A 19,639-nucleotide genomic window follows, 5' to 3' on the forward strand; every position below is an offset into this window, starting at 1 on the left:
GAGACGATGCTGTCTCGGAGGAAAGCTAAGGATGGGTGTGTCTAGCGCACGGGACCATCGGATTTGTTGGTGCCGATGTTATTTAGGAGAGTGAGGGAATAGGCTTCGTTTTTAATTGGTTCAACGAAGGGTCTTAACCGCCCTCGAGGGAAAGTGGTTAGTGGGAGGAAAGTTGCAGCGTACATGACAAAAACTAACTTTCCCTTTTTCGCCGTGGTAGACAATAGTCTTCAGAAATTCCTCCGAACCAGATGTTTGTTTCGTTTGAAGGACCTTTTCTAGGAAATCTATGAAATTTATGGAAGGTCCTTGAAACTATGGAGGATACGCTGGGAGTATTCGAAGACATCTGGTTGCCATATTGCCTGCGGTGTGTGGCCTCGGCTAGGTAGAGTGTTACGCGACGTAACAAAGATTAATCTTAAAAGTAGTCGTACAAGTCTTTTTAATCATACCTATAGGATATGTCGTATATTTGTAATATTCATACATAACGAGTGTAATTATTTAATACTAAATAAACGAATAATAATAAAAATACAAATGAAACTAACGATACTAATGATAATGATAACGCACAATATCGTAATGGAGCAAGTAATTTTTCTTTTTTACTCCTTATTCTAATAAATATTATACATATTTTCGATAATATTATATAACAGGACCAAACATTATGTAAATATTTATTCATCGCGTAAAACACAAATGGGAAAGATTATCAAGAGATTACTAGAATTATCAAGCATTAACACTAGATCGTTACAAAGTAAATGGAATAGCTCTCGTGGACGGTGGTGGCAGTTTTTCGATAGATATCAGTCATATTTCTATACGTAATCAAATGTCAAATTCGATAAAATTACAACATAGATATCATTTCTGCGTCATCATTTACAATTGTTTAGTTAAGTTTCTCACTTGACAATAAACGTCAAATATGGACATAACGGTGTTCCAGTTATTTCTGCCAAAATTGATAAACATTATCGAATTATAATCATTTTGTTAATCGTTAATCGTCGAATATGAGCTAAAGATTCACGATACAATTCCATACGCACCAAATTGTCTGCGCGTAACTGAAATTTGTCTAATAACAGCGACAACGTTGAGAGGGGCAATTGGAAGGGTATACTAAACACTTATCCATGCAATAAACGCTTGCACCGTCTTTGCCAGCAATATCTCCAATCGCGTCACACAATTCCCTGTTAGAAATAAAGAATGCAATTTTTTATGGTTTTTTTTTTAATAAAATTTCTCTTGTCGATAAACTAACTATTCTTTGTTAAATAAACCAGGGGAGTATCGACAGACGCACGAATCATCACGGTATAAAATAAAATAAATTTCTTTGATACAAATGGAAAATGTAAATACCATATATATGTGCATAATAAAAATATGCACATTTATATATATGCTATTAACTGAATTGGTTTGACTTAATATTTTAAGCTGAATAGTATACTTGGTTAAAAACATTATTATAAGACAGTGTTTGCAACATATTCCAAGACGACACATACTACGTATGTGCGACATGTAAAAAAATTATTTGTCAAACCATTATTCTACACCATTGGATCGGTGAGGATCTACGGAAGAAGTAGCCGCGAAATTGACCTTTATCTTCAAATACCAAGTGAAATTTTTTTTACTGCGTCATATTCTACTCGCTTCACGAGGAGCAACAATTGTATTGTATGAGTATGTACGTCAGTACACTGAATATGTAATAATCAGTATCCAAACTAATGTAGAATAACGCTATGATGATCTTGACAAACAATTTGCTTACAGCCTGTACATGAAAAGGAGATAAGTAAGGAGATGAAAAAGTTGCGAACATTTGTTGGGAAATCAAACACGATCGTCGCATAATTATTACAAAGTGGCCAACAACGAGGTACTCCAGTTAAGATGAAATTCTTGGTTTAAGTATGCCGAACTATTATTTCACTAGAAAATGTGTAATTATTATATATACGAGACTCGTTCGCGATAACTTACGGGCATTGGCAAATAGCTGCTGGGCAATTTGGCGGATAGCGAAGACAATTGGTTTGACACCAGTCATTCATTCCTGGTATACGCCGATAAAGGTGAGTGGACATGCATACCTGAGATCTACAATTGAAAACGCCGGTTAATAAATTTTACATCTGTTAATTGCAGATCTCCTCGACTAAAAAAATACTATAATTACCTAACGACAAGCGGAAATATGTTATTCGGAGAACGATAGTCTTTGTAATAGAGCAAAAAGGGATTGTCCTGCTGTACAAAGAGCGGCGGTACTCCGGCTGTGCTAGTAACGATGCTCACATCAGCGCAATTTCGAAACGTCTCTGGTCTTCCACATCCGTTAGCTTCGGTTCCATTTTCGCAGGTGCCCCACATATTACCTAACATGTATGTATTATAGCATTCGTAATATTCATAGATTGCAAAATCAATTAATCGGTTGCTAACGAGTAAAAATCTACGTTCTCGACATTACTCAAATGCCGGAACACAATACTATTACAGTTTTAAAACAAATGAGATTTTTAAATATACTGATTTTTGCCATACATACATGTATATACACTATACATTAGATAGGTTCAAATAGTTTTTCCTCAAATTCGGAGGATAGTATATAATTGCATTAGAACTAATTATAAGTAGGTATAATGAAACTGACGTAAGCAAATATTTCTGTAAAATGTAAAAATACAAACCAGTGTAATAGTTCCATTGTATCACACACTGCGTACAGGTAACATACGGTGGTAAAGTTACCTTATACCGAAATATAGCTTTTCTTTCAGTGTCTGGAGGTATCTCAAATCGGACGTCTCGAGTTCCGGATATATATAACGGATATCTTAAACAACAACATGTTTCGTATACAGTATCAGATTTTTGAAAGAAGGCGATCGTAATATGATTATAGATATTATGTCCTAATGTGAAATTTGTAAAGACTTTACTGTTACTTAGTAACAGTTACTATCGATGAAGATGTTGCCAATCTAGTATAATGTAGTAGCATCTAGTACATTGATAAAACGCAACGATACCTAAAACATATCGGCAAGCAGATGAAATAAAATATGAAAATGTAGGAAAATGAGCATCGTAGGTTTTAAATATATTACAGTCTAATTGTAATTGCATCTTATAAGCTGTATAATTAATAATAAAGAATACAGTAAAAAATACAAGTGTAAAAATAATATAAAATTAATGTACATATTTCGTATAACATGTATGCGTAAATGTTTTTCGAAAATTTGCTCAACCCCTATCATAGCTATGCACACAAGACGATTGTTATCGTTGTAGTATCCTGATTTTATTGATAATTATTAACTAATTCGTTTTCACATACCTATTCTACAAATTGGTACTGATAAATCAATATCGTCAAGAGATTTTGATTACCTATCAAAGCATTCTTGGTTTGCTACGTGCCTTGGATTGTTATTTGGACAAAGATACATTTCAAATCTTCCTAAATGGTTGGCCGTAAGCTCGATCTCGACGTCGATATCCTATAGATTTGAACGATATATTCGACTCCGTCATCGATCGATCTAGCTTCGTTATGATAGAAAATTCGAGGCATAGAGAGAAGGAATTACCTGACCAACCGTGTAATGTCTAACGATAGTGCCTTTTGCGTATTCGCCACCCGCTTCGTGTGGTCTCGGCTCTTTCAAGTGATAAGCATCACCGCACACTCCACACTGGCCTTTATTCTCCACCCATTGCACTGCAAAGATAATAATTATAATCCGATTATTACCTAATAATGCCTGCCAATGAATTGTCAGAAGGAATTCGTGGTCGCAACGATATTGAACCGACGCGAAAAGTCGATCTTTCTGAAAAGCGATCAACCGACTGGTTTTTACATCGAGCTCTTCAATTTCGTAAGCTCTTAAACGTAACGTTGTGTAATATGATATGAATTTCAATGTATTCGTTCATCGTGTACGTACAACAGGATTCTATACCGTTGGTCTCTCTGAACTCGCTATATCAGAACAAGGTAATCATTATAATACGACGAACCTGCATAACCTCCACAAAAGAGTTCATTGTCATTGTAATTTACAGGATTCGGATATCCAAAACGCCACATACTATTCCGTGCAGGTGGGTCCATTAAACGTCCATGACCATTTACATGAATGCAACTCGGAACCTTTAAAGTCATTACTTTATATAACTATAAATATTTCTGTTTTATTACAGACAAAACGAGGAATATAAAACATTAAAATATTAAAAATATTGTACAATATCAAAATGAAACAAACTTATTTTTATGATATTAAATTGAATTGAATTTAGTTGGGAAATAAATATGAAACACATGCGCAATAAGATCGCATAATTTTTATATGCGTTATCGTCGATTGAAATAAACGTATTAACTTTCCTATTAATTGATTAAATTTTTTTAAGAGTTAAATCAAACAAATTGGCAAGTATTACATGTATAGATACGTATACGTATGTGAACAAATGTGTACACACGTGTATCTGAACAATGTTTGAACAATATCTGAACAAGGAACTTACCTGAAGAAAGAAACAGGATAGTACAAAAAATATATTGCGATACCGATATCTGTTAATCATGTTCACCTAAAATAAGATTTACAGGTCATAAAATAAAAAATTATTTAGAACGTTATTTCATACAGGGTGATTCATACATTTCAATACCTCAGGGAATAAACCTCCATACAAAAATACATATATTCTACGTACTTTAATTTTCAAGTTATAGGCGATCAAAGGGAATGTTCCAAGTTTTCGCTTTCTTTTCTTTTTATGGTAAAAACATTTCTTAATAGCACTTTTGCAAATTGATGGATAGGATGAGATGGATCCATTGCATGGCCATCACGATCTAAATCCGGATTAAATCTCCACAGCGCGACGGTCGGATTAATACTACCACTGACCCAACCCAGCTTGTGTGCGCTATGTGTACTATGTATGTGTAATATGTACTATGTATGTGTAATGTGTACCATGTATGTGTAATGTGTACTATGTATGTGTAATATGTGTGCGCATACCTCAAAAACTAAGGCCGACCGCCGCCCAATGCTGCTATTCCTACGTATAGGAGAAAATTATTCAAAATATTGAGCTTGACGACTTCATCCGTATTTTCGTGTGCAGATTTATCCCCTGAAGTATTTAGATGCATTTATGAATCATTCTGTTATTAATCCCCCCCCTCCCCCCTCCTCTATCTTAGGCTCTCTTCCCGTTGAAAATGTACCACAATTACTAATTTAATTAGCCAAAGTTCTTAAAATGTACAGAATGTAGCAGATCGCATGGGCAAATGATTATTCTACATGCAGAGACAAGTCGAAAGTCTAGAACAAAATTTCTTTTTTCGAAATTTCGTTTTCGAAAAAATCAAATTTCTATTGCAATGATAACAACGATAATGTAACAATAATATGATATCGCGCTGGTAGATCGTAATACTCGTATTAATGAATCAAGCAAGATGTCCTTAGCGCTGTGTTCGTCGAAACAGGGGACGTGAACGCGCAGAGATTTCAACTGTTGGGAAATTTCAAAGAAGGTCTATTTACATAGTCTATTACAAGGTCTATTTACATAGATAGTTTTAATTATACCGTAAAATTCTGTTTTGATTTACAATGGGATTATTTATGTTACCATTGGAAAAATAAATGTCGTAGTGATGATTGTGAATAAAGTTTAGACCTTGAATTTGGTAGTAGCAATAAAAAATCTTTCGTAAGAATATACAATCAGATTAGGTTACAATTGAAATGAAATGTTTATCGTATCGCGATATCGACATTTGTAAGTCAAAAAATATTTTATGAATTAAGGCGATTGATAGAAAAATGTGGTGCAGGTAGGTTTTTCTCATACACGAGATAACTATAAGGAAACATACACGAGACTTGCTTTTAATTATCATGTTTAGACGAGCTTTTAACGAATTATGTCTTTATGAACATTTATATTTCATTGTGAGTACGTATTCAGCAGCATATAAATTTTTCTGTTCTTTTCTTAAAACGAAGATTTTGTCATTTGCGCCATTTCTACTTTTTCTCACTCCCTTCATTTATTTCGTTAAAAATTGATTTTATTAATAATCGTTTTGTTGCGAATATTTTTATTTCAATTACTTCGAGATATTTTATCAAGGTCAGCATTCTGAACAACTATACATATATAACTACCGCTCGGGTTTAGTTTCCAAAGTATTCGCAAAAATCTTAAATTTTTAAGTTATCGTTACATTTCATTCTGGAATAGGCAACCACGTTTTTATATAACCTGATCCGAATATAATCTATTGACGAGAGAGACAACCATTTTTAATACTGTAAAAAAGGAGGATCAGTGAGTTATACACAGTATAGATTGGAGCGTTGGGACAGAGTGGTTTCCGGCAACGTTAGAATGAAATCATTTTTTATAAATCGGTTGATGTATAAAATGTCGCATATTATTCTAATCTTCGATCGCTGAAAAATGCAGCAAATATACCTACCGTCATTGGGAAGTTATTTACAGAACAAAAATTTATAAAATAAATTTACATATATGTACTATTAAACGTAAATGGCTTTATAACTTAAAAACTAAACTCGAGTGGCGGTTACACGTATAGACAAAAGTTATTTAAAATGTTCCTACGATAATTTTAATTATCACTTTATCGTACACACTTATTCGCTTCTATAACGTCTATTTCATTATTTCTATGCAATATAAAGTTGTGTGTTTTTGTAAAAGAAAATTTAATCACATTCTGTCATTTCGTTGCAAGAAATAATACGGTACAGGTGAAAAATACGTATTTCAAAGATTTAATGTCCACGGTATCAGAGTTGTGTCTACCATCGTGTACATATTGGATATAATGATCATTAAATTAAAATATCGAATGAAATTAACATAAATTTAGACTGACATTAAACCGATCGAACGTTAATATCTTTGCGAGTCGATATGTCGACGATTAACAGTCGAGTTTAAAATCTATATACACACGTATCTAAAATTCGATACCTTCTAGCGTACGGTAAATCAAACATCATAAATGTTGAACAAGCATACTTTTGTTACTATTATAGGATGTAATTTAATCGTTTTATAAGGAAATATCGTAGTAATAACATCGTAATTTCAAACAGACAAGACGACAGATGAGATAATCTAAAAAGTGTTGCCAGCTTTGGTCATAACGTACATGTTTATGCGCAATTAATATTCATCGATATTATATTATTGAACAAAACACGATAAGACGTAATGATAGAATAAATGTAAAATACTCAAAAACATTAGAGACCATGATTTTATTAAGATTTATAAGTAACGACAGGTTTAATATAAAATAATCAAACGTATCAATCTGAACAAAATAATGATAAATGGCATAACTGGTGATTAAAACTTTTTCTATCCACATATGATGAAATCGATGCCCTTACACGGAATTGTGCAAAGTACCTTTCAATTTCAATATTAATTTATCGTTACGTTTGTCTTTTATCAACGGAATTCGATGACTTGAGATAAATCGGTGTGGCACCTTTCTCCGAAACGACGAAGGTTAACCAGCCTTTTTTTTATTCGTTTTTAAGGAACTTATGTCTCTTATCGGACCCTGGGATATTTTTCATGTCGCTGAATGACAATTTAAGGTTACTGCCTTGTAAATTATTTTCCGCAAGTTATACAAAATCGCTGGCTATTTTCAACTCGATTGTACTTTTCTTCGTCCCTGGCGAAAGATAATCGAAGGGTTGGGAAATATTTCGATAAATACACAAACAAAATACAAATTAGAAGGGACATTACAAGTTTGCTAGTAATAATCAGTTAAAATTTTCTAACGTCTACATTACATACAATGTCTCAGCCGATGCGATATAACGTTTATTATCTTATAAAGAATTATGTGTGCAAACAGTAACGCGTCGTCGATGTGTTCACCGAGTTTGATTATTACTGTTAATTAATAATATTACGATGGTATCCGATGAAATAGTTTAAAAACTATGAAAAAATCCGAGTAATAGAATTACTCCATAACGTTCGACACTTAGGTACAGATGTCGATTTTCTTATTGCATAATTGCAATATATATAATGCATTATCGCATCGTAATATATACATATACTAATACATATAATAATAAAGATTGAAATAATTTTTGGTCATTTTGTTTGTGATTTTTTAAACGAAGTTACATCCCGTCGAATGTAAGCAACTATCTGAATAATAGAGTTTCGAACCGTTGAACTTACGAAAAGTCTTCGTAGAAAATAAAGCAATGAAAAAGATTGTATAGTCAATTAGTTTTCGAAGAAAACGATTCAGATCTCTGAATGATTACCAAGCGATCCGATCACGCGTCTGACAATCAAAATGCATCCTATCTCGTCGTATATTGAAAAATAATTTTAAAGATATTGTATCTCGTTATACGTATTATTATGGACCTAACATCCTCTACTCGACCGTTTAAACCAAATCGATATCAGTAAATGGTATACATATCGTACGGTATAGTAAAAAATCATCACTGAAATATTTCACGATAAATGGATATATCGTTTAATGCCACTATTTAATTAGACACTATCGGGCATCGTTTAAGCTTGCTTTCGTTTCAACAAACAAAAACACACAAGAAAAGCTTAGTAATATGAATTGAAAGGAGAAATCACTCGTATAAACGATAATTTCTTCACCTTTCTTCTCGAACTTGAGAAACTTTTTAACGATAAAAAAATACGATTGGATCGGAGAGCAACTGAATGATTACAGCTAGTATGACGTAATTACAATCGTGTGCTTTGTAAAGTTTCAATTTTATTTTATTACCGAGTATACGTAATTACGATTCATTGTTAGATAATAGAGATATATAATAATTAAGTTTAAACATTTCGAGGAAGCAACTTGTCGAAGTTCGTTGTAAATTATGGTAAAAGTAAGGTTACGAAAAAGAAATATATACGCGTTAAAACAGGTTGATGACTGTTTCAACACCAAAGAAAAATAAAAGCCATGAAGCGAAACAAGAAAGCCATGACAACTAGAATCGATCCGGGTGAACATGTATAAATGTATGTATATACATGTATGCATATATACATATATACATACGTACTTATGTAGTTCTATCAGGCAATTTAAAAAGTACATTCAGAAAAAAGACAGGTTCAACGGTTTCTTCGTTTTTTCTTCACATGTATGCACACATACTGAAATTATCGAAACTTCGAATTCGGTAAGAAAAAAAACATACATATAAATAACATCTTGCGGTATTCGTTACGTCCAACGTTCGATCTGGAATTTGACTTTAATTTGACTTCTTCAAGGACGAATTTATTAAGGCTAAAAAAAGATTTATAATTAAATTTTATTTTTCAATTGTATTATATTCGTAAATATTATACAAGATAGGTAACATTATAAAATGGTTTGAAAGTCCTAATTGTAAGCAAAACCATATATACAGGTACTTACATATAGCTATTATATCGTATCTTTTGGTTTTGGAATGATGCCTGAATTAAAAAAATTAACGAATAACGTAGCTAAAATACATTTATTTCTTAATATTACAAAAAAAACTACCTTTTCAGAAATCAAAACATTTATAACTTTTATTTAAATATACAATGCAAAATTAAGTAGTAAATTTGAAAAACTGAAAATATCTCGTATAAAGTTTCAAATGACATACATGTATATATATATATATACCAGATAAGAATGTAAACATAGGCAAACAAACTTAATTATCTTAATATATGAAAAGATGGACTAATCTAGTCTTTGGTCTTGTAACTAGAAGAAATATGATAATTGCGTTCAACGTTTCGTAAATAATCGCATATTTTTTAATAGCTACGAAACTTTGCCAAACTTGTCACATCTATAAGTTCTATCCACGATAAAGTAAATTATAAAAATTAAATATTTGTTATCTATGTACATCATCGTAATCAAGGATAATATTGGTATACTTTTACAGAATTTAAAATCTCGAATAGTACCCGGAAAAATAGTAGTTTTCCTTATCCCATCGTACGACTTATGAAGAACGAAAGCAATTTAAATTGTTATCGAAAATTTCAGCTTAAAATCTGGTAGACAAAAAAGAACATCTTTCCCTAGATCTCTTTAAGTATTACGATATTAATACGATATTAATACGATATCGATATTATGTTTACACGTTTATTGCGACTTTCTCTCAAATCCGTGAAATAAAAAATAAGAAAGAGATATTTGATCAGTGTCACAAGGTAAAGATAGATAATAAATCCGAGTTATGGAAATTGGAGGAAATGGAAGAGTAATCGAATCGTGGAAAGAACATTCGAAATCTTCACTCGTAACCTTAGTGTTTGCGTGTTTGCACGTTCGCAAGATAACAGAAAAGAAAAAGGTTGGAGGATTGTTGAGAGAAAAATTGACTTTTTGCATTAAAAACATTGCTGAATGTTGACGATGGTTAAAATTTGGATACACGTATGAATCACGCGATTTATCGCCGATATAATTTTGTATGGTTATGTGCTACGTTTCAGTTCGCTCAGATGTTTCATTAATAACGATAATTATGATACTTGTTTTACTACCATTACTACTTCCTACCCTGTACTACGCTGCCCCTCTTTTCTCTCATGCGCGAGACTGATTTTAACAATAATCACATAATAATGTAGTTCGTCAAATTCATTGTATGTATCAACATAACTACTTCTTCCAATTTTTGAAACAATACTGGAGGGGTTCGTCAATGTTACAAATAACATAATACGGTTTCTTAACTGAATTTAAAAAGTCTCACCTAACAGAATTATTACACATGATAAAACATTGTTATAATCGTTTGCAAAATCCTGCGTAAAATATTGCGTAAAAAGGTCGTAAACAATGTCTTCTTTTTCTGGAAACTTTTGAATATTTATCGAACGCAACTCTCGTGGAACAGGTGTTTCAGGTGACAATAGACGGTGGATAAAAGATACCGAAAGATAAAGACGAACAATGAATTCCAGCTCATCCTTTGAGAATTTGAAATCACTCGATCAATGATTCTTTCGTAAAGATATAAGGTAAGGTCGCCTTCGAATAACCGAGTTGTATGTCGTAGAAAAATTTATATCATATTCCAGATGTATAGAACTTTAAGCACCTATTAACATATTTTCACGTTTAAATATGAAATTTATGATTCTAGAAAGATAATTTTTGCTCGGATAAACCTCTACCGTCATCTTTGCATTAAGTTAATTTTAACGTCAAAAAGGTATCGAAATCGGGACAAAATAGCAAAAATGAGAGAAAGGAACGACGGTTCTCTTCAGTCAAGGTTTCAATCAAGGTTTCTGCCAAGGTCAGAAATAAAATAGAAATCCAAAACCAATGCTTTTTTAGTTAATGGAGAATTTTAGTTTGTTAATGGAAAGAAAAAATCTATTCGGTCGTGCTGTTCTTAAACAGGATAGACAACATTTTATTGGACGTTACCGAATGTTAAATGTTTCTGGTAAAAAATAATATTATTAGCAAGTGATACATAGATACTTATACGTACAGCCATCGGACATAATTATCAGATAATTTTGCAGAATAATAATATATTCGAAAAAAGTTTTCTTCGTCGATATTGAAATTTTCGTATTTCCCGCGTACGAGCCGTCATTTCCACCGAACAGGTTGTCCAGTGACATCGATGTTCGTCGACTCGAATGTTCGAATTTTATAGCGAGGAACCGTTTTGACATTTTCTTCCGGGTGAAATTACGCGTGTAGATCGTAAAATAAGCAACGTGCAATCGGTACCGCAAGAACGGGAGGATACTTACCGGTGGCCGCGTGATCGGAATTTTAATATCGATGGCCAAACTATAGGTGAAAACTGTCTAGGTCACTCGTTTACCAAATTAAGGGAGATGTTCTTTGGAGAAATTTCCTATTCGACGATCACTTTCGAATTTTCTCAACTATCCACTACGTTGAAACGTTGAAACATCGAAACGAGAGAAACGTAGACTATTTAATGATAAATGAAATGAAATCGACTCGTTCGAATTTTGTGTGCAAGGTGTGTTAATTTGAATAATTGAACGAAACGTACAGAGAGGCAGCACAGTGGTCGCGATGTAACGCAGCCGAACGAACAGACTCGAATGCGTTGGCGCGAACGAATAGTGCTCCTACGATACAGCGTGGGTTGCTATAGCCGAAAAACTTGACCACCACCACCAACAGTATAATATAAATTTGCTCTTGGGAGAAAAGGACTAACAGGCGTAGTTTTTAGCCACATAACATTAGAATAATGCGTGTAACAAAGTAACGCTCGAAAATCCATCGAATAACTTTCTTTCAACTTGAAGATCGTCGACTTTCGAATTCCCAATCAGAGTTTTGAAATTTGCAGAGTCTTTTTACATGTTAATATAAGATCAAAATATCGAACGAATTTAAAGTGCATTAAATTAAACACGCTAAATTAAACCCATTTAACGCTAAAACTACCAAACTGACAAAATATCTTTTAAAGTTCTACTTGTAACTACCAAAAACAGGTAGATACTCTTTTGGAAAAATTAATACTGATTTTTATTGAGACGAGATCTACGTATGTGTAGATAGGCATGTACATGTATATCGATTTATGTATTTTCATTAAATCACTTCCATCGTAACTATTTTAGCACGATATATTTATTGTACCGAGTATCTACAAGTCGATAGTTGTAATACAGTTGTTTAACAAATTCAATTTTTATAAGAAGATATTCAAACTACTAGATAGGTAAAAATCTTACAAATTACTTATATTTTATCAAATTTTTTCGTATATGTCGTGTATATAAACAATTAGTCTAAGAGCAGGCTGATGTTTGAAAATTTACTTGTTACACTTTGCGAATTATGAGGAAAGTTTAAGAATGACAAATTTTAACCCCTTGACCTACGATTTACATTCGAGAATTTTCGGCCGAAAACGTAAACAAGCTATTATATATTACATATTATATTTGGCCCGATCATCGTACTATTTACGTTTGGTCCGATCATCTACTACAGGCTATGCCCGTACTTGTAGGTTAAGGGGTTAACCTACCATTTTTTTAACTAATTAACGTCTTCGATAGTTACTAATTGATAGAGTTATCGCTCTAATACGAGTAATTAATAAAACGATTAGAATAAGTATGATATAAATTGTATAAATCCCGATTGTTTCGTGAAAAGGAATTATCGTAGAATGCGCGTTCTAGTAAGTAAGTAGATAGTAATACGATAAAGTAAATATGTAATGGTAAAGAGGTCAGGAACGATGCAAATATTGGTACAAGATTTTTGAGTGTGACAGATGAAATTGGCTCTGCATCGAAATTAACCTCATCTCGTAACAAGCCAGTTTCGTAAGTAACACGCGGTGCATTAAGAAAAGCACAGAAATTTTACTTTCACTTTCGTTATTCGGTTAGTCGTTATTCGCAACAATTGACAGACCCATTTTTATTCGTGGCACGAAACGCAATGGCATTTTAAAATCAAGCAAACGCTAACTGCGCAGAGGGAAAGCCAACTTCTTGGATGTTTACGTAGCCATCTTTCTAGTTGATATTAGTACTAAATAATAATAATATGTATATCTAGCGTTATAAAATAGAGGGAACTTGTAAAGAATCGCACACATAAGTGGGGATCTTTAGGTCTATCTACCATTTAATTTAGAATCGTTTATCGAATTAATTTTCATAATCAACGTAACACAACAAATATATTGTTCAAAAATCCGGTATACTGTTCGATTTAGTAACTGAACGAAACCTATTCCATCTTCCATTTGTCTCTTGAGACAAACAGCAAAGAAACGTTTAAAAAGAGAATACATTTGACACATTACCGACACTTGCGTGTTTCGTCGACTTTTAAAGATATCAACATTAAAAAACGGATCTCCGTTAAGACAAACTTTATCGATACAATGAGTAAACGATGCAAAATTATTTAAATCAAAAACGATTCGGATCGTTTCATTCGATCATAAACTATAATTATCTAAACGTGATGCGATACGATGCGAGTTTCGATCACGAGAGTACCGTGGATCCCGCCATTAGTTTTAAACAATCGTGAAAGTTCGTACATGTCCGTATTCGTTCGAAGACGTCCTGCAGGGATGAAAGTTGGACGTTGCAAGCATTTATCGATAATTAAACGTACTGATCTGTAGGTGTATGTCAAGCGCGTATGTGTCACGTGTTGTTTCGTTCATTTTCGTTATTATCTTTCAACTAATACTCGAAAAGATCGAACTCGTATCGAACAAACAAACGATATTACATCGCGCGCGACGTTTAGTTAAAAGTTCGCGGTCAAAGTGAAACTAGCTCGTGAATGTTCGTACAGTCTCGGAAACGATCAAACATTTCCTGCGCAAGGATCTGCAGAGTGTTATATCGGTGACCAGTCCGAATCCATCCCTTCGAGGGAGCGTTTTATTCGGCGTGATTCTCCATTTCTCGTGAAATTTAACCTTTAGGCCAGTGTTAGAATACCACACGCAAGATGCTCGCTAACAAGTGTCAAACTGCGCTCTTTACTCGAAAATTTTCACGGCAGTTATTCAAAGGTACAATCTATTTTTACGACCGTATTTTTCTCCATTCCGATGACTTTGTCTCCATGTCCATTTATTTCATCCACTTATTCTTTGTTTCTTTGGTCTTTAACAACCAAATTGAAACGATGCGAGAGAAATAGCTAGCAGCCATTTCGGACAGTAAACCAGTCCGATAGACTTAGAAAATCGATAACTTGCTCTCCCCCATCAATTTCCTTCTTTTACGGTTTTCTCTATTATTTTCTGACAATGATTATGTTACATCCCCCCCCCCCTCCCGTTTAGTAATCCTTCGCAAAGTATACACAAATAGTACATAGTACATACGAAAACCTGATCGATTAAAAACTTAATTTAACAACTTTATGTTAAACTGAAATGATGTACATTTTCCCAGATTCCTCTCTTAACAACCACGTGTTTAATATCTTTCAATAAACTATGAAAATAGGCAAAAAAAGACAGTAGCAAAATAGAAGGTATTTTTGAAGGAGTGTTTTCTACGAGATGTGAATATTTTATCGTTAAAACGTTTTGTCTTTCAAAGCAAACATCGATTAGGATGATAATCCAAGTACCATACCATCCAAGTATCCAAGTATCGTATTATGATATATTTTGTAGAAATATATTACTCATAGTCATTTTGTTCTAGTCGAAACTTGAGTTGTGCCCACGAAAGATGATCGAATTGAGTATCGTTTATTCGACAATTATTTCAACAAATATCACGTTTATTATGTATATACATGTTTCGTAGTAAAAGAGATTGAATATACGATGATCTTTAAGCCTCTATTATCCCTACCTTAACCTTTAAACTTCTGTTATGTACTTCTTTCGTATCTAAAAAGCTATTTACGCCCATTTCACTTCTTATCTTATCAAAATCGAGAATATCATACAATTGAACGAATCGTCGATGTTTACATGTGTGAACTCTTCTTAAACAGCTATAAACTTGTTCATAACCTTGTACTTTCAGAGATAAATTTCAAGTGTAAATAATTGCTTTTGATGTACAATTTTCGTGCAAATAAATCGACATCGTCAAAAATTTAGTTTTAATTCACTTGTGTATAGCAAAGATGGGAATGATCGCTATCACAATGTACAATTAGTCGACAAAGTATAAAAACTTGTACGAAGCGATATAGATTATTTAAACATCGATTTTACGTTTGATTAAAAGCATGAGAAAAAGAAATAAAACCTTGAAAAATATTTTATTTAAAACAGCTATAAGTATAGGTACACGTAATAATAAAGTAATGTTTGTATAATATATTATACCATATTCGTCGAAACAACGTACGGAAAATAATCCTCCAAGTACACAATGGTTTCGAAATTTTCGGCGATACAAAATTTATCGTTATCAGTTATGATAAAAATAGCAAAAGACACGAGTTAATTGCACGCGATAACAACGATCCAAGATTAGGTATTATAACTGGTAAGTAAAGAAGAGATACTCCAAACGAACCTTTATGGATGAGAAATTGATTTATTCGAAGATGATTATAATTGTGAGCTAAACGAACGTTGGGCACACCGTTGCTGGTGTAAGTGTGTTGGAACAAATGCACGTCAATACGACAACCAATTACCCACGACTGACATCAATAAAACTAAACGCTCAATCTATTAAATCGGGGGTTGTGAATAACGTGATTGAAGTCGATACGTTACACGTTACGCTAGACCTAGACTACTCTATAACGAATCTTAACGTCAGTGAAATTTTACATGATATCTTACATTTGATATTTAAACAGAAAAAATTAAAACAAATCGAACATGACCATATTTTCACTTGAAAAACTGATAAATAAACTGAATATTTTTATACAGTTATAAATATGCAAAAATATTCAAAGTTCTCATTATGATATTTAGAGGATGAAACGAGCACAGTTTATATTCTCCTTCTTACTTAACAATGCTAAGTTAATATAGGACACTACAAGAATTTGTTGAAACGAAAATAAAAATTACTTGTTTATGGAATCACCTAGGGTATGCAATATCCTGGAAGAGATGCTTGACCGTATCCGTAGAGGAACCAAAAAAGCCTATAGTAACAACAGAAATACCAGGACCTCGATCTCGTAGTTTATTGCAAGAACTCACTTCGATGCAAGTACGTTCAAAATCATCGAAATATTTCAAATATCTTTTTTATTTAATTCCTAACATTGGACATATATATGTCGATGATCATCTACTTTAACTTGTTGAAAGAAAGCTACTTACATTTGAAGAGAAATTCACATTATTATTCTTACATATCTGCAGCCTAATATTATAAACACTTTTTAGAAACAAACGTAATAAGTTATTATATTTGAGTAATAAAATGAATCATGTATTATTTGTAACGTTTAATCTTCTCTAAATATGTATACTAGAGATGAAATGGGTTACATGTTGAAATCTGACTGCAGCAAGCCTCTTCCGTACAATTCTTCGCAGACTACGAAAAATCAGTAGGTAACTATATAACGGACGTCGATGGGAATACTCTGCTTGATGTTTATATGCAAATTTCGTCGATGCCTCTGGGCTACAATCATCCAGCTATGTTAAAAGCTCTCGCTGATCCGGTTAATCAGGTAAACGGAATATCTTTAAACGATCCGTTCTTCATTTTAAAATGTCTATGTAATTTCATCGCATTGATACATTCGACGCATTACGCGTAGAAAAAATATAGAATTAATAATAACATTAGTTAACGAGTTAATAAATGTTATTGAATTATTACATGTATGTACATATTGCACATCGAACAACAAAAATATATTGATTTACATTTTTAATAGAAAATTATAGCAAATAGGCCTGCGTTAGGTGTTTTTCCTGGAAAGGATTGGCCAGATAAACTGAGGAAAATTTTGCTACATAAAGAGGTACGCGAATATCTTAATGATAGCTATACTTACGTGTACCTAATCTTGTTGCCTAATAATATTTTGCAAATATATAAATGGAAACATCTTAATGCATGTATATGACTACGATTGTGTAATTTATGTAACTTGCAATATATTTACTACGTAATATGCAGATTGCCCCACCGGGATTGTCTCACATCACAACCATGATGTGTGGCTCTTGTTCGAATGAAAATGCATTTAAAACAATTTTTATTTGGTATGCTGAAAAACAAAGGGGAGACGCTCCGTTCACGAGAGAGGAAATGGAAAGTTGTATGATGAATCAAACACCTGGTACTCCGCGATTTTCGATACTTTCGTTCAAAGGTAACTAACTTATACTCGTATAAATAGGTAGAAAAGGGTGTTAAATTTCTTATTTACATAAACTATCTAGCGATTTCAGTGTTAAATCAGTCGAGAAAATAATATCAATATCGATATAGGTGCATTTCATGGACGAACATTGGGATCTCTTTCAACAACGCACAGCAAATACATTCATAAAATAGATATTCCAGGGTTTGATTGGCCCACCGCGTCATTTCCTGTATATAAATATCCCTTGGATGAAAATATTCGAGAAAATCAGCAAGAAGATAATCGATGTCTAGCCGAAGTAATTAACTTTTGTGTTTGTTTCCATTAATTATCAACGATAATATAATTCTCTAGTTAGTTTCGTTTGTATCCATAACATATTTTATTACCGGTTATTTTATTATCAGGTAGAGGAATTATTCGAAAAGTACAAAACTGAGAAGAAAATTCCAGTTGCTGGTGTGATAATTGAACCAATTCAGGCGGAAGGAGGTGATAATCACGCATCTCCTGAATTTTTTCAAGAATTACAGCGTATAACAAAAAAAGTATTAGCTCAAATTCAATACAGCAAACGTTATCTATTATATATTTAGAATTTTCAGATATGTTATTACCATTACTATTACTATTTCAGCACGATGCGGCATTATTAATCGATGAAGTACAAACTGGGGGTGGGCCAACAGGAAAAATGTGGTGTCACGAACATTTCAATTTAGAATCTCCTCCAGATGTGGTGACCTTTAGCAAGAAAATGCAATTGGGCGGCTATTACCATGTCAAATCTTTAAAGTAAAATTGCTTCAAAGCTATTCGTTGTTTTACAAGATTCGTCATCTGCTCATTCAACATAGTCCATGTACTTTACAGACCTAAACAATCCTACCGTATATTCAACACCTGGATGGGAGATCCCAGCAAAATGATATTACTCGAAGCAATATTAGAGACGATAAGGAAGGAAAATCTTTTGCATAGGGTTACGACTGTTGGCGATTATATGCTAAAACAATTAACGAGTTTGCAAAATGAATTTTCCACGATGATTAATTCGATACGTGGACGTGGAACGTTCATTGCATTTAACTGCTCCTCGCCTGAATTACGAGATACGATAATTAAGAAACTTTTAAGCAAAGGTATGATAATCGTATAACTAATACCCATTGATTGTAATGACAATTTTTCTAAAACGCTATCATTTACTTAGACATTAAATCGATTAATATAATAAAATATAATAGACAAATTTTCTAACTCTTAACGAGCAGGTATTCAAACCGGTGGCTGTGGTACTGCGACGATAAGATTAAGACCTGCCTTGACATTTACGGAACATCATGCGAATATATTCTTAGATACTCTGCGATCTATATTAAAACAATAATAGATTTAAACTGAAACTGTTAAATGATCCTATATGCTTCCTGCTGGAATGCAAAATCTTTGTGGCTTCCAAAATCAAGTCTTCCATTAAAAGAGATTATATGTATAATTTTAATATACTTATACACAGTATATCAGAAAATATGTATGAAATACATGTTTATATTATCGTATATTCATTTTTGTAATAATTTTAATGCATCATATAATACATATAATATAATAAATGTATAAATATTATTTACATTTATGTAAAAAACTTGATAATATTATAACACATAACATAATTCAATACTA

At 32.8% G+C, this 19,639-nt stretch overlaps 3 protein-coding genes across 9 annotated transcripts in view; 2 read left to right on the top strand and 1 right to left on the bottom strand.

Moving 5' to 3' along the window:
* LOC126865459 (regulator of G-protein signaling 9) overlaps positions 1-3,238 on the top strand; it is a 50,886-nt gene extending 47,648 nt beyond the window's left edge. Inside the window, exons 17-19 of the transcript XR_007689537.1 lie at positions 1,807-2,108; positions 2,182-2,418; positions 2,820-3,238. The gene's annotated coding sequence lies outside the window, so the exon portion shown is untranslated. The remainder of the gene's footprint in view (positions 1-1,806; positions 2,109-2,181; positions 2,419-2,819) is intronic.
* On the bottom strand, positions 441-12,246 carry LOC126865469 (uncharacterized). 6 transcript variants are annotated; one of them, XM_050617999.1, is made up of 10 exons: positions 4,774-6,258; positions 4,582-4,647; positions 4,069-4,201; positions 3,636-3,766; positions 3,436-3,545; positions 2,730-2,875; positions 2,213-2,411; positions 2,017-2,133; positions 1,065-1,211; positions 441-967 (listed from the first exon to the last, which is right to left on the bottom strand). In XM_050617999.1, exons 2-9 carry the CDS (start codon positions 4,639-4,641, stop codon positions 1,094-1,096), a joined length of 1,014 nt encoding a protein of 337 aa, XP_050473956.1. In that variant the 5' UTR covers positions 4,642-4,647; positions 4,774-6,258; the 3' UTR covers positions 441-967; positions 1,065-1,093. The 6 variants fall into 6 exon arrangements, with proteins under 6 accessions (XP_050473956.1, XP_050473955.1, XP_050473958.1 ...); XM_050617998.1 differs by lacking the exon at positions 4,774-6,258 and adding an exon at positions 12,186-12,246 and having other exon boundaries at positions 441-1,211; XM_050618001.1 differs by lacking the exon at positions 4,774-6,258 and adding an exon at positions 12,186-12,239 and having other exon boundaries at positions 441-1,211; positions 4,069-4,215.
* Positions 12,247-14,463: 2,217 nt separating this feature from the next.
* LOC126865575 (4-aminobutyrate aminotransferase, mitochondrial) lies at positions 14,464-19,634 on the top strand. Of its 2 annotated transcripts, XM_050618275.1 has the most exons (10): positions 14,464-14,702; positions 16,712-16,836; positions 17,141-17,308; positions 17,519-17,605; positions 17,764-17,959; positions 18,079-18,251; positions 18,361-18,501; positions 18,591-18,748; positions 18,827-19,095; positions 19,228-19,634. In XM_050618275.1, the coding sequence occupies exons 1-10, from the start codon at positions 14,639-14,641 to the stop codon at positions 19,341-19,343; spliced, it is 1,497 nt and encodes a 498-aa protein (XP_050474232.1). In that variant the 5' UTR covers positions 14,464-14,638; the 3' UTR covers positions 19,344-19,634. The 2 variants fall into 2 exon arrangements, with proteins under 2 accessions (XP_050474232.1, XP_050474233.1); XM_050618276.1 differs by lacking the exon at positions 14,464-14,702 and having other exon boundaries at positions 17,105-17,308.
* The last annotated feature ends 5 nt before the right edge of the window (positions 19,635-19,639 follow it).

The sequence above is a fragment of the Bombus huntii genome, chromosome 5, assembly GCF_024542735.1.
Source record: "Bombus huntii isolate Logan2020A chromosome 5, iyBomHunt1.1, whole genome shotgun sequence".
In the NCBI taxonomy this organism is placed as follows: Eukaryota; Metazoa; Arthropoda; class Insecta; order Hymenoptera; family Apidae; genus Bombus; species Bombus huntii.